This window comes from Hypomesus nipponensis, chromosome 5, assembly GCF_054491055.1.
Source record: "Hypomesus nipponensis isolate SF chromosome 5, ASM5449105v1, whole genome shotgun sequence".
NCBI classification, from domain to species: domain Eukaryota; kingdom Metazoa; phylum Chordata; class Actinopteri; order Osmeriformes; family Osmeridae; genus Hypomesus; species Hypomesus nipponensis.
Genome location: NC_140365.1, coordinates 8679832 through 8704250, shown reverse-complemented (window position 1 = coordinate 8704250; position 24419 = coordinate 8679832). Strand labels below are relative to the sequence as shown.

General features: G+C 51.5%; 2 protein-coding genes across 7 annotated transcripts in view; one reads left to right on the top strand and one right to left on the bottom strand.

Annotated features, from left to right (window-relative positions):
- stk10 (serine/threonine kinase 10) overlaps nt 1-4294 on the top strand; it is a 31474-nt gene extending 27180 nt beyond the window's left edge. For both annotated transcript variants that reach the window (XM_084697721.1, XM_084697722.1), the window contains exons 13-19: nt 95-187; nt 388-517; nt 775-899; nt 1366-1554; nt 1735-1860; nt 2192-2305; nt 2597-4294. In XM_084697721.1, coding sequence (XP_084553847.1) covers nt 95-187; nt 388-517; nt 775-899; nt 1366-1554; nt 1735-1860; nt 2192-2305; nt 2597-2737 — 918 coding nt within the window. In that variant the 3' untranslated portion in view covers nt 2738-4294. The remainder of the gene's footprint in view (nt 1-94; nt 188-387; nt 518-774; nt 900-1365; nt 1555-1734; nt 1861-2191; nt 2306-2596) is intronic.
- Nucleotides 4295-4372: 78 nt separating this feature from the next.
- The window catches only part of sh3pxd2b (SH3 and PX domains 2B), a 28323-nt gene continuing 8276 nt past the window's right edge, over nt 4373-24419 (bottom strand). Inside the window, exons 3-15 of one of the 5 annotated variants that reach the window (XM_084697723.1) lie at nt 24060-24135; nt 19762-19838; nt 16255-16346; nt 13226-13251; nt 12783-12818; nt 11047-11178; nt 10802-10903; nt 10346-10429; nt 9258-9375; nt 8951-9162; nt 8567-8613; nt 8212-8337; nt 4373-8096 (exon numbers count right to left, since the gene is read on the bottom strand). In XM_084697723.1, coding sequence (XP_084553849.1) covers nt 6549-8096; nt 8212-8337; nt 8567-8613; nt 8951-9162; nt 9258-9375; nt 10346-10429; nt 10802-10903; nt 11047-11178; nt 12783-12818; nt 13226-13251; nt 16255-16346; nt 19762-19838; nt 24060-24135 — 2676 coding nt within the window. In that variant the 3' untranslated portion in view covers nt 4373-6548. The remainder of the gene's footprint in view (nt 8097-8211; nt 8338-8566; nt 8614-8950; nt 9163-9257; nt 9376-10345; nt 10430-10801; nt 10904-11046; nt 11179-12782; nt 12819-13225; nt 13252-16254; nt 16347-19761; nt 19839-24059; nt 24136-24419) is intronic. The other 4 variants (XM_084697726.1, XM_084697724.1, XM_084697728.1 and 1 more) reach the window with 4 other exon arrangements.

Sequence of the window (24419 nt, the reverse complement as noted above, 5' to 3'; positions counted from 1 at the left end):
TTCTGTGTGTGTGTGCGCGCGCGCGCGTGCGTGTACGTCCATCGTGCGTTCACACTTTGTGACGTCATGTTCACGACGACGATGCTGTTTCCAGGTGAAACACGAGGTTGAGAAGCTCCCCAGGAGCCAGAGGAAGGACTCCCTGAAGCAGAAGATGAACACCTTTCAGCATATGAAGCAAACCGAGGTAGCCGAACCCACTCGACTCACTGGGCCAACCATCCCTTCAACTCTTCCTTCTTTTTTTCATATATACGTATATGTATCTATATATCTCTATCTCTATATATCATTGTACTCTTCCGCTGTTCTCCATGTGATTACTGATCCAGCCTTTTACTGTCATCCCCTCCCTCCTCCCCCTGCTCCCCCCCCCCCCCCTCACAGGAGCAGAAGTTCCTGGCGGCGCAGAAGACCCACCTGGACGCCACCCTGAAGAGGATCATCGCAGAGAACAAGAGGGAGATCTCGGACACGGAGAGGCAGTGTCTCCTGAAGAAGCAGCACCTGATCAGAGGTACCGCAGCACGGCACGGCCGGGCCGGGGCCCCTTCACCCCCACTACTCCGTCAGGGCGCACCACCATAGCATGAAAGATCGGCCTGAAAACGTTTTTTTTTGCGTTGTAGGAATATGATGTGCTTTAAGAATCTGAGCGAGTTTCGGTATATCCACTGGTCTCGGTGTTATTTAAGGACAAGCCGGTAAAAAAGATGATCCCTTTCTGTGTGTCTCTCTCTCTCTCTCTCCCCCCCCTCTCTCCCCCCCTCTCAGAGAGGGAAGCCAATATCTGGGACATGGAGGAGAGCAACCTCCATGAGAAACACCAGCTTCTGAAGCAGCAGCTCAAGGACAAGTACTTCCTGCAGCGCCACCAGCTCCTCAAGAAGCACGAGAAGGTGCCTTTTTCAACCCATACTACCACACACACGCCGTAGGACAGTGGGGAAAGAGAGAGGCAGAAACGGAGGCAGATAAAGAGGGAGAAAGAGAGAGTAGGGTTGGAGAGGGAGACAGAGAGTGAAGGAGAGAGTGAAGGAGAGAGTGAAGGAGAGAGTGAAGGAGAGAGTGAAGGAGAGAGTGAAGGAGAGAGTGAAGGAGAGAGTGAAGGAGAGAGTGAAGGAGAAAGACAGAGAGAGGGAGAGAGAGAGTGAAGGAGAGAGTGAAGGAGAGAGTGAAGGAGAGAGTGAAGGAGAGAGTGAAGGAGAGAGTGAAGGAGAGAGTGAAGGAGAGAGTGAAGGAGAGAGTGAAGGAGAAAAGACAGAAAGAGGTCGAAGGAAATATCCTCAGTCTAGGTTACACGAGGCCGTTGGGGCTGGGCTCTTGAAGTGAACACAGTGTGTGTGTGTGTGTGTGTTTTTACAGGAGCAGGAACAGATGCAGTGCTACAACCAGAGGATGGTGGAGATCCTGAAGGCCCGGCAGCAGCAGGAGAAGGGCCGTATGCCCAAGATCCAGCGCAGCGAGGGCAAGACGCGCATGGTCATGTTCAAGAAGAGCCTCCGCATCAACTCCACGGGCAGTGCTGCGGAGGACCGCGAGAAGATCAAACAGGTACCGTGTGTGTGTGGGAGGACCGTGGGGAGAAAAAAGACGAGTTTAAAAAAAAGCTGAAAACTTCTATTTTGCACCGCCACTAGATTTGTTTTCCCCCTCCCCTCTGTCTCCCCCCTCCTCTCTCCGCCCCTCCTCCCCGTCTCCCTCCATGGGGCTGCACCCCCTGCCCCCCCCCAGTTCTCCCAGCAGGAGGAGAAGCGTCAGAAGGCTGAGAGGCACCACCAGCAGCAGAAACATGAGAACCAGATGAGGGAGATGACGGGCCAGTGTGAGGGCAACGTCAGAGAGCTGCAGCAGCTGCAGGTCAGGGTCTCTCTCTCTCTGTCTGTCTGTCTGTCTGTCTGTCTCCCTTCTCTGTCTCTCTTGTCGGTTTTTCTTTCTTTCTCTGCCTGTCTGCCTGTCTCTGTCTGTCTATCTCTGTCTGTCTATCTGTCGGTCTATCTCTGTCTGTCTGTCTGTGAGTGATAGTGTTGTTGATTGTGCTTATCTGACCTCACAAGGGAACTGGTTAACGAACGTGTATGATTTGTAACATACTCTGCCACAAACGATACCTCCTGTAACCAGGAAGCTCTGTTGCATTTATGTGACCTCTGACTGTTTGTGTGTGTGTGTGTGTGTGTGTGTGTTATAGAATGAGAAATGTCACCTTCTGATTGAGAACGAGACCCAGCGCCTCAAATCTCTTGACGAGCAGCACAACCACCTGCTGAGGGACTGGAAGGAGCACCTGAAGCCCAGGAAGAAGGTACAGCACTCTGCTGGAGACGTCCGGAGACCTCTCGGCTCTACAGCCACCTGCGATCCGCGCCTGACTCGGGATTTGTTACCCGTCATTTTGTTTACTGCCGTGTCGGTCCGTGTTTTTCGAAGAGCTCGTTCCATTCCGGTTTGACACTCGTTTGGTCTCACTCTCTCTTGGTTTCTTTCCCCCTTCTCTTTCTCCCCTCTCTTTCTCTCCGTCTTCCTCTCTTTTTGGTTCTCTCTCCCCCTCTCCCCCTCGCCCCCTCTCCCCCTCCCTTTCTCCCTTGTCCTCCAGGCTCTGGAGGAGGAGTTGAACCAGAAGAAGAAGGAACAGGAGATCTTCTTCAAGATTAGTGAGGACTCGGAATGCCTGAGCCCCAGTTCGCCCAACAAGCTCACCAAGTTCCTGCCTTACTCTGAATCATCCACCACATAAAATAGTCTTATGCAAACACACACACACATACACACACACACACACAACACCTCCTAGGCCGCAAGCACCACTACTGCCAGCAGCCTCAGTCTTAGTCTGAACAGAAATGTCCGATAAGTCCTCCGGCGATACTTTTTTTTTGTTTGTTTTTTGGAATATTTATGTTTTAAAGATTTTATGTCATGAAAAGAGGATTAGACAAACCTGCCTTATAGCTATTAGGTTTCTTCCTGCTGTTTTCCATCTCATTTATCCGTTCTCTCCAAGTTTGCTTTTACTGAAGAACTGTTGAGTTTTGTGAGGAAGATGAGACGAGTTCTTCGTCGAAATATAACGTACGAATAGTGTTGGTGCAACAATCATTAAGATGCCTCTATAGAATTACAGCGTCGCGGGAGCCAACAGATAAGCACTTTTCTTACAGTGTCCCTTCCAAAGATTCTTTGACTTCCAAACAAACCTTTTTCAACTGAATGTGCCTTGGCTCAATTGCCTGTTTTGTTGAGAGTGCATGTTGTCATGCCGATAAGAGGTGGAGATCGTTGCCAAGTCCTAGTTAATCTCTTTTTTTAGTGTCAATGTTTAGGCAGAAAGGTGATGAGAGCTTGAGTTTAACTTTTACTTTCAGCGAGTGTCACATTCAGCACTGTAAATATGAACTTGAAATGCTGAACACAGCATGTTGACACCCTCAGAACATGGTGGACGAAAGCTTCTGCTGAGCTGGTTAATTTGATCTTAAGTTTGAAGGAGTGCTCGAGGATGGGGAAAAGGGAGGAATCATCGCTCGTTCGTCCCCTTTTACATTTTTTATTTCCGACATAGGAAATGAAGTCACGTCTCCATTATGAAACCTTTTCGAGTGGAATTATGTTTTTAATGATTTACTTTTTGTTGGACTTGCATAAGAGGTATATTTGAAATGTTGTCTTGTTTCCTTGCTGCGTTTTTACTGTAACTGTTCAATATAGCACACTGGATGACAACTGACCAAGCCAAAGCAGAATACTGTCGTCTTCTTTGAAGGATCTTAAAACATTTAGTTTAAAATATGACTTAAAGTTGATCTTTATTTGTTATGTTCATTTTCAATGCACTGTCAGCTAACCAAAGTGCAATACCTTTTGGCTTTAAGATGTTTGTCGTTTTCCTTGCACGGAGAAGGCGATCTGACATTATTTTAGGGAGGGTAGCATCGTGTCCATACTTTGAACTGAAACTTCATGCAGTGGAACTATTTTCGGCTGCTTTGGAAAAAAAAGAAAATTGAGCTGATTTCTCAACCAGTTTTGGATTGTCGCCATGTCACCAGGCACAACTGCATGTCCTGCCTGCCTCTCTCACATCCTCTTCCTCACTCAGATGTCTTTCGTTTGTATTTTAACATTTCCTCCTTTGTTTGTGGTCATATGCTATGACTGATTCTGGTCATGTTCTTCTTTCAATTCTTAACTCTTTATTTGAACGAGGGATGCAGTGAATGTGACTGTCCAGAAGATGGAGCCACTGTCGTGTATATAAAAGTCTAATAAATGCAGATTTTCTAGTATCTATAAATGCCCTTGTTTTGTGTTTCTTCATATTGCTTGCATCAGCCTACCTAGTTATAATGACGGGACAAATGAAAAACCCTCGAAAAATGAGAAACGTTTATTAATTTTTATATGAAGCAAAATAGTCCATGAAGGGAAAGAACACAAGAAAAAGCTAATCAAAGTTTCAGTATTGAGATGTGGGGGAGGATTATTAACAAAACACTTAACATACATACTCTCAAACACAGCTGTTCTCTTGCAACGAAGCATTCGCATACCTGTAACCTCACCCACAATCCCTCAGTAAACATTTCTGTAGAAACCACCAGAAGCCCCCCAGTACCTGCTGTACTCTCACATTCCAATTACGTCTAGACATATTCCATAACATCACACAGCATATGTTTCCAGACGTAACAGTTGGCCTCGTGTTATCTCTTCCCCATTCAGTATTTGGGCCAGGACAAACACACTAATAATAGCCATTTCAAACATGTCTGTCAAAGGCTGGATAGTTCCTTGGAAGCTGTGTTTGGGTAGTTAGAAATGGAATTAATGACCGATTCCTATCTGCCTGTCTGAGCCCACGACCTGGGCCAACGGTTCTAAATGTCTCGGTTTGCGACCACATCCGTATTATAAGGTCATTCCGTGTGAGAGTAAACGTTTCATAGCAACTAGGAGTAGATAGACCATTTTACGAGCTTCTCCAGGCACTCCCAGCCTTGTCAACGACCCTTCAAGAACCCATATCCACCAGCACCCTAGCCTGCCCAGACACCGCATCTGAAAGGGATAAGCAAGATGGCCGCACTTCCGACCAACCAACCCGGAGCTCAGGTTTGGCTTTCACCGAAGGACTTGTACGTTCCTCGTCTCTCCAGATCGACAGAGCTGGCAAAAAGGTTTTTTTTACAAATCTGGAGAGGATCCGTAGGTCTCCTAGGAAACGGAGGCCTCTCCTTGTTTCCGTCAATCAATTTCGATCCAGTATGACCAAAAACCACCCTGTTCCCCTCCTCGACAGCACTCCTTCCCTACACACCTCCATAGTAATAAGAGATTAAAGTTGACAGAAAAGTGACAACAGCGGATACATACGACTTCATTCTGGAAGCCCAATAAAAACTACTTTGCTACATCGTCCGTGCTTGAAACCAGTCAAGCACTCATGTAAAACATTTCTCTATGATTCTGCTGAAAATAACGAGCACCATCTAAATGTTGTGAGTATCGTTGCACAAATCAGTGAAGACTTCCTGATTCGCTTTGGGGCCGGTGAATGGTTGCTGTCTCAGATAAACACTAAACAACAAGCCGGTCCCATTTCAGGTGTCTCTGTAGGCAGGTTTCCAGAAACCTCCAGGTCAATGTGTCTAACTTGACTGTGGTTCCATTATGGCATATTTCTCCTCTCTCCCTTCTATACAAGACACAGTGTGCAAACCTGGACTGCAATATGACAAGGGACCTGTTCCAGATCACTGCAACATCATAATGCAGAACAGAAGATGAAAGATCTTTTTTTTTTTTTTTTTTACAAAAGCATGGAACACTTAACTGTGAATAACGTTACATTTACTTGGCAAGAACTTCTACTGAGAGGGTTATGTGTTAGCATTCGAAAATGGCAAATGTCCTCATGAACTCCCTCTGCAACCTCTGTTTTAACCTCAATGAAATGTTCTTTGAGCACTCTTGATTTAACTTTGGCTGGATTTGAGCGTTTGCCTCATTCCCAAAGAATGGCCTTTTTTTTTTTACCATCTGCATTATCAACTCTACAAATTAGTATCAGGCATGTTTAATATCCTAAAAGAGACACTATCCTGCTAAACTGCATATACTTGAAGCTGGAAGCACTTTGCATATGAAAATATGCCGAGGCACGATATCATAGAAGGCATGGAGATACATAAATACTGTTGTTCTAATACAGCTTGGGATACATTAAAAAAGTACACTATAGGCTGGGAGTAACATGTGGCACTAAAGGTGAACAACAGTCTAAATGGGTTTTGTCTCTGATTTGTTGTTGGGGTTTTTTAAGAGCTGGAGACAAAACCAAAAGTAAACAAAACGAAATCCAACAAAATGTCTAACACGTATGAATTTGCTGGCTCATTCTCACTTAAAATATAAAAACTCAAATGGAATGTGACAAACCAATAAAAAAAGGTACCTATAAATAAAATAATGACTAATTAAATACAAATAGGGACTGTTTGTGTTCTTAAAAACCCAAAACAAGAGTGGGTGCCATAGAACCTGGGAGGCTAGGGTTTCTTGCTCAGGTAATTGGATGGAATCCAGCTCTCCGTCAGTGGGCCCTCTCCCGTGTTCTTACAGAACCACCATCCGCTGCTGTTCCTCTCCATCACCTCGAACACCGTGCCCTCTTTGAAGCCCGCCGTCTGGTCGTCGCCCTCAAAGTCCGCCACGGCCAGGTACAGCTCCTCCTTGCTGGCCTCCTTGAGCAGGGGGGGCAACTTGTCCCGCGGGGGCCCCGGCTTGTCACCCTTCAGCTGGGGCTTGGGGGCCACGGGCACCCTGGGCTTGGGAGCCTCCTCCCTGTCTTTGGGCGGCAGCACAAAGGCCTTGGGCTTCGGGGGTGGCGGTCTGCTCAGCTGGGGGGGCGCAGGCTTGGGGGGGTCCGGGGTGTCTTTCTGGGGCGGAGGGAGTTTGGGTTCGGTGGGGCTGGAGGGGTCCGGGGTCTTTTTCGGCGGAGGGGGTCTCCGGGGGCCCGAGGGGGGTCTCTGGGGGGGGTCTTTGTGCGGGGGCATGGCAGGCTTGGGGGGATCGGGGCTTTCAGGCCTGTGGCCGTTCAGCTGCTTAGGGAGGAAGCGAGGCTCCTCGCTCGCCCTGCCGTTGTTGAGAGCGCTGTGGCCGAGGGGGGAGTGAGGGGGAGGGGGGTGAGGAGGACCATTGTTAGGGGCGCCGGCCGGGGGTGAGGTGCCATTCTGCTGGCTTGACTCGGCCGATCCGGAGCCTGGTTCTGCCGGTTTGGGAGGCCTCAGTTTGCTCCTCAGGTTGGTGATGTCCAACTGCTTCTCAGCCGGAGGCTCCGGTTTGGCTGCGGGGACGGGTTTGGGTCGAATCATGGGTTTGGGCTTGACGAAGAGAGGCGGGCCGGCTGCCTCTGGCTTCTCCTCCGGGGGGTCTGGCTTGGGCTTGGGCGGCTGCTTGGCCACGGGCTTCAGGTTGAACTTCTTCACCTCCTTGGCCGAGACCTTGTGGCCACACTCCAGGCCCATCTCGTTACGGAGGTGCAAAGCCTTGTTCTTGTCCTCTTTCCTGGGCTCGGGGGGTTTGTCCGGCTTGAAGGGGGGGGCCTTGGGGCTGACCAGAGGCAGGATGACCCCGGGGGCCGGGGGTTTGGGAGGCAGGGGCTTGGAGAGGTCCGGCCGGGGTTTCTCCAGCACCTCCACCTCCAGGCTCTTGTTGATGGACTCCCTGCGGGGGGGCAGGGCCGGCTTCTCCTCGGCCGGCGGGGCCGACGGGGCCGGGGGCAGGGGCCCGGAGAAGGCCGCGGCCCCCTTGCTGGCGCTGGCTTTCCAGTCCCTCAGCTTGGGCCGGGCTGCCGACTCGGAGGTCGAGGGCGGCTCGTCCGGGAGGGGCTTGGACCAGCTGTCCTCGGGCCCCGCCCCGCTGGCTGGGCCCTCCTCCTGCCTGAGCTTCTCCATCTCATTGGGTAAAGGAGCCAGGAAGCCGGGGCGCAGGGCCGTGCTGGTCTTCTTGTATTTATCAATGAAGGTGATGGGGGCCCAGCCCTCCTTGTCCTCGATCTGGATGTACCACCAGCCGCTGGAGTTCTTCTCTATCACCTGAGAAGGCACGCACAAGCAGGAACCAGTCAGTAAAACATCCAACGGCCACATTCGAAATACACACTGTGCCACAAGCTCAAATGAGTAGGGACCCGGTCCAGAGGGGCCTCACCTCCACTTTGATCCCTGCCTGGAAGCTGATGCCATCGGGGATGGTGGTCTGGAAGTCCGCTATGGTGTAGAACTCCTCCTCTACTTGAGGGGGGGTGGGGGGCTTCGGTAAGTTTGACCCCCTCGGCTGCAAGAGGCAGAGAGAGAAAAATAGAGCGAGAGAGAGAGAGAGAGAGAGAGAGAGGGGAAGGAAAGAGAAGGAAAAGAGGAAAGAGTACCAAGGGGGGGAGAAGAAAAATAGTCTCAGTCAGTATTGACCTGTGGAAGATAAATACTGAATGTCAGATCAATACCACAGCTATTCTGGAAGCTGGATGCAAAGTCTTTGAAAGTGTTGGCTGAACTGGCGCACTTACGATGGTCAGGTCCCTGCGTGGGGGGGGCCTCTGCCTTGCTCCACCTTCTGGGGGGGGGGAAACAAAACAGACAGATGGTGCTCAGCTTTCCCATGCTCTATCCGAGAAAAAGGAACAGAGAGATAAAGACAGCAAAGAGAGTAAGAGAGAGAGAGAGGGGGGGGAGAGAGAGAGATAAATGAGAGAGAAAGGAAATAGGGGTGTGATGGAATTCCAACCACAAGGTAAAATGTGTGTGATAGAGAAAGCAAACAGAGAGAGAGAGAGACAGAAATGAGGAGATAAATAAGAAAGAAGGAGCAATAGAGAAGGCGCGGGCGCGAGAGAGACACAGAAGAGAGAGGGAGAAGGACCGGTGCGTCGCCCGCCCCGCTCGACCCTCACTGCGTTTGCCGTCGGAGAACGGCGAGAAGCGCGGCTCCTTCTGGCTGCTGTCCTTGACGGCGGCGTTGTTGGGCTGGACCGCGTTCTGCTTGGAGAACGCGTCCAGGTCGTTGGTGCTGCCATGCCCCGCCGCGCCCGACGCCAGCTTCTGGGTCAAGATGTCCGCCTTCTTCAAATAGGAGGCGGGGGCCCAGCCCTCGCGCCCCTGGTACCTGCGGCGCCCGGGGAAGAGAGTAAACACACGATTCGCGAAAAGCCGACGACCCAAGCGACCGACGCGTGGAGCCGGTGGCTCGCGACCTCTGACCTGATCTTCCACCAACCCTCCAGGTTCTTCTGGATGACCTCCACGGTCATGCCCCTCTCCAGGTCGATCTCGTCCTGGTCCCTGGCCGCGTACGGATACACCACCGTGTACTTCTCCTCTGCAGCGACCGGGGGGGGGGGGGGGACGGACACACACACATCACAACTTCATTCAGAGGAGATAATGGCATGGGGGGGTGAGGGAGGAATGAGGGGGGTGGAGGGGGGAAGAGGGAGGAAGGGGAATATGATACGCCCGGGAGGTGAACTGAACAGGGCCGGACTAAGCCAATGGAAGCGACGATCACGTGCCGATGGGGGCAACCGCTGCGCATGATTGGGCGATGATTAATGGCGACGCGGTTGGAGTCCACTGGTGACATTTTCTGGTAGACTACGGCTGTCTGAGTGCTCTGGTCTACTCTATTCTAAAACGGGATTAGCCACCCCCCCCCCCCCCCCCGTGTTCTATCAGCGAGGTCAGGACAGGGTTGACCTTGCGGAGTGAGAAGATGGAAAAACGTTCATGCACCGCACACCACACAGCAAAATCCCCTGTAAGACATTCACTGGAAACGAGGAGAATATTAGACTATGCTAGTGCAGGGCTAACATTTCTACGGCGAGTAACTACTTAATAGGATGAACTTCTCCAAAGCTGTTAGGTTGAGTGGAGTTTGGTCAGTTATAGTCACACCGGTGGGTTTTTACGTGACGAATCTGATTCGGAATAGCCTGATGTGGAAATGAGGTCAACTTCTCTGACTACGTGCAATACAGAGAGGGCCGAATGTAAGGTTGATCTGACGCACATGTCCACAGCATGCATCACGCTCCATGCTGAGGGTCTGGTCACCATGCTTGAGTATGCATGCATACACACACACACACACACACACACACACATCCACACACAGGTGCACAAACACAAACATGCCCACTCCCACGAAACTCACCCAACATGCACACACACACACCCCCACACACACACACACACACACACACCCCCCCCACACACACACCCCCCCCCCCCCCCACACACACACACACACACAGAGTAGAGGGGAGAAAAAGAGTCGTGCGCTCCACCTTGCCCAAGGCCTGTGCTGAACAGATCTCCTAATGTTCTCCGTCTCCCCATGTGCATGGGCAGTGACCAGTATCTCCTCGACACTGTCAGCGGAGCACGGTGGGCGGGGGCAGGAAGTGAGCAAACAGGAAATTAACTCTCCAGCTATATATGTTTTTTTTTGTTATCAGTGACCTGTCAGCGCTGACTGGTCGAGAACAGGTCAGTATGAAGTCATAGTCAGTCACGGGCTCTTTCGCCTCTGAATAGAGGGGCATATGCTCCAATCAGATCCATGGCATAGGACGTCGTATGAAGCAAATACACCCCAGATGATATACACAGGACACACAGTAACCTATCTTAAGGGCTCAGCTGGACTGTGGAGCTCCACAGTGCCTGGCCTCTGAGTGCTAAACCCGGGGCAGGGCTCGGAGCTGGGCCGGGCAGGGAGCGACAGATGAGGCAGGGGTTACCTTCCTCTCCCGGGTAGGAGAAGTCGTCAGGGTCATCCTGGGCCTCCAGGCAGGTGGCGGGAACCCAGCCCTGGGCGTCATCCGAACTCACAAACCACCATCCTGCACGGACAAGCACACACGCGCGGGCCCCCACACACACACACACACACACACATCCATGCACGTACACACACATTTAGCTCGGTGGGTCCACATCGAGTTGACAGCTGGCCATGCAGGGCGACCGGCAGGCGGCCGCTCACCTGACTCGTTCTTCTCGATGACCTCCACCACCTGGCCCACGTGCAGGCTGATCTCGGAGCTCTCCTGCTTCTCGTAGTCGGTGACCGCCACATACTGACCCAGCAGCAGGGCGTCTGCCGAGGTGGAGTCTCCTGGAGGAACACACACACACATATCACACACATGCACACCACGTACACACACACACACACACAATATGGCACAGCATTTAGCTGGGGCTCCGAATCAAAAGAAGCCCAGGAAGCAGACGCGCTTTCCCCCAACCCCCGTGTCAAAGAAATGTCGTGAAATTCAACCGCCAAATTCGAGAAAATGGCTACGGGGTCCCGTTGCTCAGCGGGTTGAATTTCACTTCATGTCTTCCTGTGAGGGTGATTGCCATTCCACCCCAACATCGCAGACGAGGATTGATCTTCCCAGACAGCAGGCCACGGGCAGCGGCAGAGGAGGTGGGTACAGGCGTGATTGGAGAGACGGGACCCTCGAGTCAACCCCCCAAACTCCACTTCCCCATGACACCTGTGTAGAACTGCACGACTAGGTACTCAGGTAGAACTGGGCGCCACCGTGCCCCTTGGCCGCATGCTGTTCACTAACTATCTCGTCTTCTTACGTCTACATCAAGTCACTGGGGGAACTGGAGCGAAGCACTGATTTGGGATTTGGGGGAGGAAGGAGATCTGATGGAGGGAGAGAGGGAGGGGGAAAAGGAGGCGGGGGGGCAGTGGAGAGGTGTTAGAGGAGCGCACAGGGTAACGCAGAGGGTCAGGTTAATCATCGACATGGCTGCAGCGTCAACACAGGAACGGACCACCACCAAGTTAGACCTTCACCAACCACACCCATACCACCACCAGGATTGTTAGACCATAGTGCCGCGTCCAGCTCCCTTTATTTGTCCTCATCCCTTCAGTTCTGTGCAACGATGAGGAAGATGATATCAAACACAGTTGTTATGGAGGGAATGTCAAGGCAGTAGAGGGAATTGTGCTTTCACTGCGACTTGGCCTAACGTCAGCATAGGAGCAGGGGTCAGGGGTCAGGGTGGACAGCAGAACACGCGGCCTGGTGACCTTTCGAGCTCTTGCCATGCACGTCACACAACGAGCCTCAAGCCAACCCGGCCTGACCCCAAGCCCGCCCTGCCTGCACCCCCCCCCCCCCCTTCTACCCATCCTAACTCTCCCCTCCTCTCCCACCCCACCCCCACCCGCCCGGGCCTTCTCCGCCTCAACAGCCCCGCCCTTCCAGCGCTCCACTCATCCCTCCCCCAGCACCTCCCTTGACCTAGTCCTTTCCCCCTTCTGCCCCCTCCCTCTCACCCCACCTTCTCCACCCAGAACCTTCTGAGACTCCACCTTTCCCTGCGTAGGCCAACTCCCCTCCTCTACTCTGGTACACTGTGCTGGTGCGCGACACTGATATCCCCATACGCGTTTTCCCTTCTTATACATGTGTATCTCCCGCTCCACTCTACCCCCACGACTGTACCCCACCAGCCCTACCACTCCTCACTGTTCCCTGGGACTTCTGGGCCCCTCTTCATAGCCCCGCCCCACCTAGAGGCCTCACAGAGGCCCCACAGCCTAGGCCTGGGTGTGGAGGTGGGAGGCTGGGGGAAGGGAGGGGTGTGGTGGGGTGGACAGGGAAGGGTGGGGTAGGGTAGGGTAGGTTCACGGGGTTCACACCCCCAAGGTCACACACAGAGCAGGGCCAAGCATGATTCTGTTACTACCTCGCTTTAGGAAAGTAGTCGCTCGCTCCACAAGGCCTGAATGAGGGAAACGAATGAAGAGGCATTTTGAAACGTGGACATGGGTGCAGGTGAACTGAGACTGGTTGGCTAGGATCGATGAATGTCAAGGAGGTCAAATCTGTGGATTTCGGGTCACATCAAAGCTAATGCAGATTTGGTTGGTGAGAGTATGGCTGCATCATTAGTCATTTCCACCAGATGGTGCCAAAGTCCAGATGGATATCGGAATGGGAGTGTGTTCCAGTCAAATGAGAAATCCGAGTTTTACTTCATGATGCAGTATCAAATGAAAATGATATGTGAAACGGTTTAAGTGTGTGCTTGAGAACCTACAGTGCAGTGGTCACATTTGATTTGACACAAAGTATGCAGCCACACAGAGTACGGCTTTGCCACCAATACAAGTACTGAAGCATTCTTACCTGATTTCTTCTTTCCAATGGGTTCCCTGTAAAAGAGAAACACTATCATTACCATTCGGTCAAGCAGCACTGTCTGGAGTCGAATACACGTGCATGGCCTAGAAACCACATGCTGGTATTTCCACCCGCGTGTGTAACAGTAAACATTTCCTTGGCTCGTATTTCTTTGCGACCAATCAAATGGTCACAAAGCTCACTTTGGTATGACTGGTCATGGTTCAGCCAAGGTCAAACATCAATAATACCTGCATTGGTTCTGCCAGTCAGGCTTTCAGGGGGATTGCAGTTAAGTGTTTGGGAATACATCGCTTCTCTGACGTTCCAAAGTTTTGAACGTCAAACTGAGGGCCACGTGAGGCAGGATATGGTTGACAATAAGTGTCTGATGCTGGGTCACCAAACGTGCTATGGCGTCTGCTTGGTCTGTTTTTACTATCGGAGGGAGCAATAGCCCATCAATTCACATCAGCTACAGAGCTGATTCAATGTCCAGATGGCCAAGGAGACTGAGGGCTCTCTCTCTCTCTCTCTCTCTCTCTGTCTCTCTCTCTCTCTCTCTCTCTCTCTCTCTCTCTCTCTCTCTCTCTGTCTCTCTTTCCTTACTCTCCACCTCCTGCTATTCCCTTCATTTGTTCCTGGCAACTGCTCTTTTCATTTTCCTGCACTGAATCCATGCTCTCAATCACGTAATGTATAGTTCGCTTGGCACCCTTGTTAACAGCCCTAGCCCCCAGTCGGTATGAATCTCAAACCATAAGCTTTCCCATGGATGGACTGTCAATAGGAACTCCAGTCAAGATATCCCAGAGCCTTTAGTCTGGCTTATCACAGAGGAAATTGTGAGGGTGAGGCCGTGGGTCAGGACTAGGTCACAAACGCAGAGTACATTTTCCATCATATCAAACAAAACCCTCCCACTGAAAACACGTGAGTTTTCATTGGTCCACGGAGATGTCATTCTCGTTAGTAGGCGGTAGTAGGACTGTATAGTGGTGGATGGAGGGCAGAGCTCAGTCTGGACACTGGAGCCGTGGGCCTGTAAAACGAATATCCAGCCAGTCTCTAAGCCCAGAGCAACTCTGCTCCAACGACCAGGTGCCAAACCACAAAGGTCCTGCCCAACAATGAGTTTTATGAGGGCTCAATCTCCTCTCCTCTTCCCTCTTCTATTTTCCTTCTCTCCTCTCTTCTTCCCTCTTCTATTTTCCTCCTCTCCTCTCCTCTCTTCTATTCCCCTCCCCTCCCCAGATACTTCTCTTGTCCATCTCTCTGATGGGCAGCGTCAGAGGCCTGGACGTTGCCACCCTCCCCTGAGCGTGGCAGATTTATGGTGGGCGGTATTTCTCCTCCTCCCCAGACAGCCTGCGTGCTGTCTGTCAGCCATCGTGAGGCTGCATTAGGGGAGAGCAGTAATCCAATTCTAATAAAGACAAACCAAGGTCTTTTCTATATTCATCTGCCTCCCTCCCTCCCTCCCCCTGCCCGCCCGCCCACCCACCCACCCCCACCCCCCGCAGCAGACGCTGAGGGCTTTGTCTGTGAGGTAATAAGGTATGCGTCCTTGGCAGCAGGGGCTTGTGGGAGACGATGTTCTGAGTCTGCTGCGGTGATCTGACAACAGCCATTCATACTGATCAGTACCACAGTGACAGGCCGTGCATTCGATCCTCCTCCACAAAACAGACAGTCGCTCCCTCTGCCATCGCTGCACAAATCATATTAGAGAAACAGGCACCGGGCGGCCATCTTGGATTTCTATCTGGTTAGTCATAACTGTTGCCGGCAATGACTCGCTAATAGCTGCTGACGGATGATAATCACTTGCCGTACCAATATATGTATGTGTCTGCATCTCTGCATACAGTATGGTCTTACAGTTTATGGTACGCATTGATTTGAGGTTCCCAAAAGTCAATAGTGTGGAGAGCAGATAAGCAGTCGAAGCAGATTGGCCGAGACAGAAAATGACACTTAAAATGCTTAAGACGTTTTGTGAGGCTGGTATCATTGATGATTGAGTTGAAAGCCCTGCCCAGGATAAGGCTATAATTTAAGAGGCTTTATCAAACCAGGAACTGACTGTGTCTGGGCATAGGGAACACTTGCTCGTTTACAAGATATCTACAGCAGTAAACCTTGATAGGAAGCTCTTTATAAATAAATGAAACGCAAACATTTTATTAGCACAGAGAAGCTGGACGGGTGTAACGCAATAATGTGAAACGATTCTGCTGTCCGACCACATATTTCTGGCGAGATAATTCAACGACATGGCTTGTTAAAATACCAAGCCGTAAAACCTGAGGCCGGCTCAGATCCCGTCCATTTTTGAATATTACCATCTGCATGTGACGACAGGCCTGCAGCCTGAGGTGAGGCTGCTAAGCTAACACGCTAGTTGACATCTGCTATTTTTCTACAGGAGGGGAGCGACACGAACTAAGGTTACAGTCATTCTCTCAAAACAGAACTCTTAACCCCGCGCGCCCTCCAGGCGGCTGCCGACTTCAATAACGACACCTACGCGGTGCAAGGGGGGACATTTTACGAGTCGGTGTTGGCATGTCGTACTGTCAGCATGCCTGTGACACTAATGTGCTGGGGGAGATTTACAAGAGTCCAGGCCGACCGTGCCTTTTCCACACCACGGAGCTGTCATCTCAGCACTTTTCCGAATGATGAGGCGTAAGATGGTGTTCTTACATGTTGGGAGCCGCCCTCTCGGTTACCTCGCAATCCCAGAGGGAGTATGACATCATGCCCATTACACGGTGTAATTGCCTACTAATGGATCGCTAGAAAATATGACTTCACATGGTCAGCAATGGGACACATTGGTGCTGCTAAGCCAATTCAGAGAAGGAAAACCAAGGAAGGCCTACCACTGTGTGTCGTCGACGGTGTGCTCGTATTTGTTTGTTTGTGTGTCGGCGTGTATGCTGGTGTGTGCGACCTTGCTCGAGTGGTGTACATGTGTGTGTGTGTGTGTGTGTGTGCTAGTGTGTGAGCATGCTTGTGTTGCTACTCACTCTGTGGGTGGGTTCAGGTCTTCAGGTCGGGTCTCGAAGAACAAGCGGACCTCTTCACACTGAGAGATGTACACCGGTAACTGGATGAGAGCCTGCAGACACACACACACACACACGAGAAAACCCCAGAAGGATTAGCCCAATGCCTTCTCGGCATCTTGTTCTTGACTAGACTACTAGCCATCCCCATCAAGGGAAACATTCATTTGAGTTCAATCCCCCCTTCCCACCATCCCCCCTCCCCCCCAGATGACTGAGCTCTATTTCCTGCTGTTCATCTCTCGAGTTCATCGATCTGCCCCCCTCTTTCTGTGGATCACCAGCGGAGCTGGGCCGAACCTGACAGGGCCGTTCCTCAGCAGACAAAAGCCCAACAAACCTACTGCGCTCTCTCTCTGTCAGACGGGCAGGGGGACTGCACAGCACACACCTGAGGCCTTTGACAACCCGCCCCCCCCCCCCCCCCCAGAGGAGCGCCGTGTCGAGCGTCGCGTTGACTTCACCAGTCGGCGTTTATCGCTGCGGCCGGCCGTGTAGCCCTCTCAGCTGCCACGAGGCATTTCTCCAACCTATCCATCACAGAGCTACAGCCTGCGTCTGTCTTTAATAAGGCTAAGTGCTTCGGTACTGTCCTCTCAGCCTCCCTCTCCTCCCCCTCCCCCTCCTCCTCCTCTCTCTCTCTCTCTCTCTTTCTCTCTCTACCCCTCTCTCTCTGAGTTATGATATCAGACGTACGGCACTTGCAGACCAGGCAGTGTTCAAGGTGCCCTTGTCCCGCGTGGCAACCTGGCATTTTTACTTGCGACAAGCGATGCCAACGGCTTAAGAGTGAGAGCGTTTGGGAGGCTCTCCACGCACACACAGTAGGATCGCTGCTCTCCATTAGCCCTAGACAGAGTGTGTTTGTGTGCGTTTGCCTGTGCGTGTGTCGGGGTGCCTATGCGAGCATGCGTATGTGCCCGTGTTCAATTTAAGAGATGAAAGACATTTTTACGGGGTAAAAAACTGCTTTTCAGCTGATGATGCAGACTTGGGCTCTGAGGCCAATGGATTCGTTTTTTTTACTCTTGACCTCCACGGGAACCATTCCCTGCCCCCAGCGTCTGAGCTTGGTGCTACGTGTTTGGGGTTGGCATGCAAGAGATGGCCATCCCCTTCGTGGATTTATATCTGCTTCCACTCTGCCTGTGACCTGTGTGCTCATTAGAATTCTCCCCAGAGACTCAAGGCAGAGAGGCACATTACAGCAAATGGACTTTATGGTTGTTCTTTACAGCAGGCAGCATTAACCTAATTGTGTGTGTGTGTGTGTGCGTGTGTGTATCTCAGCGGAAGACAGAGAGAGTGTGTGTGGGGACAAAGTCTCCACTCCTGTCCGACGGTTTATACAATTGTCCATGCGAACACTGACAGCACTATTTCCACAGCCGGCATTTCTTCCAGACGACACACGTTTTCAGGCTTTACAAATGGTTAGCAGGGGGACACAAGGACCCCGCGTGATCCACGGCCTCCAAACCTGGCTCGACCCCCACCCCAACCTCTTCTCTGAGAACGGCCAAACACATCTGCAGACCATCGCATAGCTGCTTCTGGGTCAGGGTCTCTCAGTACCTCCCGGCGAAAGCAGGAAAACGGGGGGGAAAAACGATGAAGAAAAAAAAACAACAACGAACGTTGAAAGCCCGGGGGAATTCCACCCTGAGTCAGGTTGAGACGTCAGCTGTTTGACAGGGAGCCTGACAGGGTTATCCTGCTTCGGGTCCAACATGAAAGGAACCACAATGGTCTCATTTCCATGGTTTCCCCTCGACTTTCCCCCCACCCACTCGCCCTGCCGGGCCGTGGTTGGGCGCAGCCCGACCGCAGGGCTTTGATCCCCCTGTCCAGCTCCATCTGAACCCCCTCCCACCCACCCCACCATCCTATCGCTGACTGCCCTGAACCTACCACCCCCTCCACCCTGAAGTTCAAAGAAGCAGGGATAAAGGGAGATGAGGGGGGGGGGGGGGGTGGACCTGTCTGACCCTTCTCTGGTCTATGTTCACCTGGATTCATGAAGCTTTTGGGACTGCTCACACTGCAACTGAGCCTGTTTGAGACATATCATGTCTGGACAGCCACAGATAAGACTGGACCCAAAACACATCATTCACAGAACACAGACCAGAGACACTGCAGCACCGTTGACGATCTGTCGAGATTGAGGAGAACCAGGAATCCTCAAGTGATTCCAGCTAAGTCGATATCACCCAGTTGTATTTCAGCCTTTGTTCGTATGAGACGTTCTCGAGATCACAACAACATCCTCCAGTTGTCGCAGTCGGGGCAGTCGTTTGACTGAAGTGTTTGTAACACTATAAACAGAAACACATCCCACTCCGCCACACACAAGCACTCGGGGGGGACGTTTTCCACCCCAACGTGCTCCTAAGTGGTAAAAGCTGTTCCTTCCACCCGCCTGAAATTCCTCTATCCCAGAACGACCCCCAGAGGACGCCCCCCCCCCCCGACATGCTTACTCCATATCTCTCAGCGTCCGCCCTGGACACATAAACACACATGGACCCTCACCTCCCCCTGTCTGTAAGGGGGGAAAAGGCAGGGCTCGTGGGCAGCAAAGCAGGCGCTGTCTAAGTCCGACAACAGGTCTGAGGACGTGCTGACAGGGACTTGCTCAGCTCTCCTCTGGCCAGGCAGGAGAATCAGATACCACAACAACACACACACACACACACACACACACTGCTCTGCCACGGAGGTGGACTCCCCCTAGTCTGGTCTCCGACCCAAGAGAAAAACCCAGAACCTTTGACAGGGTTTTCATAGCTCCAGATGGAACAGTTTTCTTGGTCGGACCTGTTCCAGACTGCCCTCCCTGTTCTAACTATGGTCTTCATCATCTCCTGATTTGTAAGAGCCAAGAGCAGGCTTCGGCGATGGCAGATACTCGTGTTGCGCCTAAGCTACCAACCCCTTTCCAATAACGGACACTGAACGTTAGCATCGGGTAAACAACACTTGAACATAGGGTCTGTATCGCTTGTAGTTTTCATTTTGGCTCTCCCTGCCGTGCTATAGCCAGAAGTATCATTTATGCACAGTCATGGCAGGCAATGCTAGCCATAGCCATCGTCTTCAGTCCATGGGGTTACCAACACAGAGCAGAGGCACTCTACGTGTGGAGATATAGAGATATAGACAGGGACAGCAGGAGACAAACAGCCCCTCTCTGACGCCCCGTCACAGCCACGAGGACCGGGACAAGAACCAGGCCAGGGGAACAGGATGTTCGAAAGGAACACGACAGTACAGAAGAACAGGCAATCCTTTCTGTCCTGTACCTGAGTAAGGACTGTGAGTGGGTGTATTCTTGCCATATGAGGGGATGTAAAAAAACAAACAAAAAAAAAACGGATAAGCACATCTGTTTGCTGGCGTGCGTGTTAAATGCTCAGGTGGTGTTGTTGACGAGATTCAGAACAGTGGGTGTCGGGGTCGACTCACCCTGCAGTACTCATTGATGGGTCTCAGACGTTTCATGGCCACATCCCTGATGTGGCTTCTCCTGAACAGAATCTTCCCTGGAAGCAAAAGAGGGGGAGAGGTCATTCAGATGTATGGGTGAAGCACTCGAGTCTCACAGATAACACAGATAACATCCAGAGCTTTCCAGCGTCAGACATTCCCCCCTTTACCGGCGTACGAAACTCAATCGGCCGATACATTTCCAGAAAGTTCCCCATTTAGAGCCCAATGAATCGTTCACTCATTCTGGGAGCACGGCCCACAATCACGATCGAGTCACCGTGTTCTGTATTGAAAGTCTGGCAAAGGACAAGGGAAGACACAAAGGGTTGAGCATGTGAGCGTGTGTGTGTGTGTGTGTTTGACTGTGAGTGAGCGGTGCGCATGCGGGTGTGCAGGACATTAGAATGCAAGGCTAATAGAAACGCCTCATCCATATGAAAACTCTGACAGCACAATGCAACTTGTTAAGAGCCGCCGGGTGAGTAGACTGCTGTCCTCGTCATGAATAAATGATTGGGGCGCAGCTAAATACACTGGCTGACATCTATAAAATATGCCCCCAGCCACGTAATGAGTACTGGCAGGCACTGAGAATTTGGGGTCACAGAGACAATAAGAAGAAATGGCTACAAATGGGTCTCCAGAAAGGCCTGTTAAGTTTTTTTGACGGCGAGGCAGGAAGTCGGGAGCGGACGGGTATTTTGTTACTCTTCTAACGGCCCGGGGTCCTCGGGTGCAGCTGCGTGCGCAGTGTGCATGCGAGCAGGTCATTAAGTCAGCCCACTAAAACACCGGCAGAACAAAAGGAGAGACTCGACCTCGGAGGCGGAGACGATATCTCCATCGGGGGGCGAGGCCCGTGGGCAATCTTCGCAAGGCAAAGTGTCAACCCCCCCCCCCCTCCCCCCACCACCAGTGATCACTGTGGCCTGGAATGTCGCTGGGCCTCCTCAGGTGCTTGTGGGACACAGATGTTCGTGTGTGTGTGTGTGTGTGTGCGCGTGAACATCTGCACAATGAGTGTGTGAGTGAACCTGTGCGTCTGTGTGTCTGCAAACACAGTGTTTCCCCCCCGGTCCTGACACGCATCCTGCCCATTCTGCAACCAAAGCCTGACCAGCTGGCTTTGATGGGGGGTGGGAAGGAGGGTGGTGGGTGAGGAGGGGGAGGGAGGGAGGGAGGGGGAAGGCCAGGTGGTTGTCCTGTGGTTCAGTCCAGAGTCAGAGATGGAGGGAGGTGTTTATCATTATTTCCCGCACTTGAACGCTAATCGTGAACTTTGACCCTTATCTCCCTTATATTATATTGGAGAACTTTGACCCTTATATTGTCTGAGCCACATTTAGATTTGGATTCCTTTACTGGGGCCTCCGGCTGACACAGTGAGGTTTTCAGGTAACTCTTTGAATAAAAGCAACCGGTAAGGTCTACAAAAAATCCCCTAATATAAAAGGCTGTTTGACTGAGTTGGGTTTTACAGAGGACAGAGGATGAGGACTGCACATGCTCCGCCTACTGGAGGTGTGGGGACATTTTCCCTGGCGAGCTTATGTACTTTGGCTGGCTGACAGTTCAACCACTTTCTCTGGACAGTTTATGAAACTGAGTCAGGAGACTTGAAAGTCAACCACTCTCTCTCTCTCTCTCTCTCTCTCTCTCTCTCTCTACCCCTCTCTTTCTCTCCTCCGACCCCTCCTCTTCCCTTCAAACAGAGAGCTTTCTTGACACTTTTCCAAGTTCTCCGGGGTCAGGAGGAAATCGTCTAGTCAACTCTGCCCACTCTGACTGTACGGCAGCTCATGGGTTCAACCGATGAAAGGCCTGTTTTGGGTAGAGAGGAGGAAAGCGGTCGATGGCTGGGGCCGAGGAGCCGAGGCTGGGGCCGACCACCTCTCCTGAGGCCAGCCCTGCGACAGCCCCTCGCAGCATCAAACAGCCTGGAGACTGGCTGCCTGCTGACAAGGATAGAGAGAGAGAGAGAGAGAGAGAGACAGAGAGAGAGAGAGAGAGAGAGAGAGAGAGAGAGAGAGAGAGAGAGAGAGAGAGAGAGAGAGAGAGAGAGAGAGAGAGAGAGAGAGAGAGAGAGAGAGAGAAAACGGAGACAGAGAGTGTGAGAGAAAGATATAGACACAGAAGGAGGTTTAGAGAGAAACTGAGTGAGAGAAATGGAGAGATAAAAGGGACAGATTGTGTGTGTGTGTGTGTGAGAGAGAGATAGCGATAAAGAAAGAGAGAGAGATAAAGAAAGTGAGAAAGAGATCCTTCTTTCTCTCAAAACTGCTTGATGAGGCAGAAAGGGAGAGGAGAATGGTCTGTGAGGCGGGATAGAAGGTGTGTTCAGTGATTACGGGGATCTCTAAAGTGCTGACTCAGTACACACAGCCCCATCCCACAGACCTGTGTTCAGACTTGGTATTCTGCTGGTATACCACATCAACTCTAGCAGAGAAAAAAAAAACTGTGCTTGTTTTTGTTTTTTTCCCCACTTGATGTGTATTTCTTGTACCTCACACTGCTCCTTGGGGATTCTAGATGATTCCGTTGCAACACAGCACTACTGAGCCTGGCACATTTGAATTTAAAAGTATGTTTAAGTTGGCTTCTGATATGAGTACATTAAACAGACTGGAGTCTGGAGACATATGCCACCAGCCCACCCACCCCCCCCCCCCCTCCCCCCCTTCCAGCCAGGAAAGTTCACAGGAGAAGCAGACGGCTTGCGTGCACAAACAGTCCCTATTCTGTCCTCTGTCAAGATCAACTGGTTGACACACAGAAGTCAATTGTTGTATCAGCACAACATCTGATCACACCCAAAAGTATTAAAAGACTCTCCGGGAACATTCAGCACCATTACATCACCACACAATGTGGGAATAAAAGACTTGAGTGTACATTTTGCAGACACACACACAAAGACAGACCACTTTGCTGATCTGGACCTGGCAGGGATGTCGAAACAAAACGAGAGACCTTGACCAAACAGCCCTGTGAAAGTAAAGGAAGACCATTTCCGTGTCTGGCTGGTTTGGCTCGTGTCCACCAAGATCTCTGACCAGTCTCTCTTTGGCTGACCATGTGGTCCTGGGTGAGAATAGAAATGCAGAGTGGAGATGAGGTTCCAGCTGCTGGTCTCAGCTACATCAGACGCCAGCAGCCACTGACAACAGCGCAGTACATCCCAACAGAAACAAAGTAGCTTTCCTGTGTGTGTCCCGTCCCCCCCCAGTAAGAGACCCGCAGGAAGGAGAAATGTAGAAGTTCAAATATGAACCGGCTGGAAAAAAACGTTGCGAGATATTCCATTCATGCGATGGGAGGACAAGGACGCAACTGGAAACAGCAGGGTGGAGGCGCTGACTGTATTTGGTGAAATTGGAAATGGTGTGACTTGGTTTTAGTTGATGCAACAATTTTTGTCGAACAGGAATTGTTTTGATTCAATGAGAGGTTGTAAGGAAGGAGGAGAAATGAGACGAGTTGGATGTGGAAGCACATGTTGGATAATCAACCTTTCTCTTTCTCCATGTCTGTGCGTCTCTTTCGCTCTCTTTTTCCTCTCCGGTCTCTGTCTCTTGCTCAGTGTCTCTCTTCCCTTCTCTTCCTGTCTGTCTCTCTCTCTCTCTCTCTCTCTCTCTCTCTCTCTCTCTCTCTCTCTCTCTCTCTCTCTCTCTCTCTTTCTCCATCCAGAGTTTATTAAACAAACCCAGCTGAAATCTCAGAGTTCCCGGACCCCTGTGTGTGATCCCTCAATGAGTTCCAGACCTTCAGCCAGTCTCTGCTCTCCCCTCCCTAATGTTACCCCCCTAAATGAACTCCATGCATCTCCCTCCCAAATATACCCCCCCCCCCCCCCCTCCCCCTTCACCTCCAGTGGGACAGGCCAACAGCCAGACTTTCTAGGTGGGGCCTTCTCCAAATGCCCAATTGAGTTACTTTCATGAGACATAAAGTGGCCTAATTTCAAAGGCTCTACAGAGTCACCCAGCCCTGCTTCAAACTCGAGCCTTGAGCTGCATCGTGAGCTTGGTGGACTGGGATTGCAAGGGGAGCAACAACAATTTTTTTTTTAGCAAATTCAAACACTCAGCCAATCGGTTTACAGACGGAAAAAAACAAACCGCTGCTCCATCCAGGGAAACAGTGAGCTCACGGGTGGAGGGTTTTCCAGCGCTTGGGAACGTCTCGACGACTGCCAACGTAGCACGTCTTCCTGCTTCCTCTGGGCTACCGGGTCAGGTGAGCGAGGCGTGTCAGTGCTTTTGGACTCTTACCTGGTAGAAACGGGATGATTCGGCGCTTTGGGTCCTTCTGGCCACCTTCCACGGGGAACTTATCCAGAAGCTCCATCTGAAAGCAGGGTGCGTCAGGGAAACACGTGGTTACAACACATACTGTCACACAGCACAGCTCCACACATCACCAGAGGTCACGGGGAGACAACATAAAACACGTCCCTTTGTCACACACATCATCGTTGGGGGCCGAAGGAGGAGGTGGGGGCAGGGTTGGGGTGCTAGGGTGGGGTAGGGTTGTTTCCCATTTGAACCATTCAGCAATTCCCCCATAGGAATCCTGCCAATAAAAGGAAGTCTGCCAACGATTAGGAATCTACTCAGCAGATGGTTGGTATT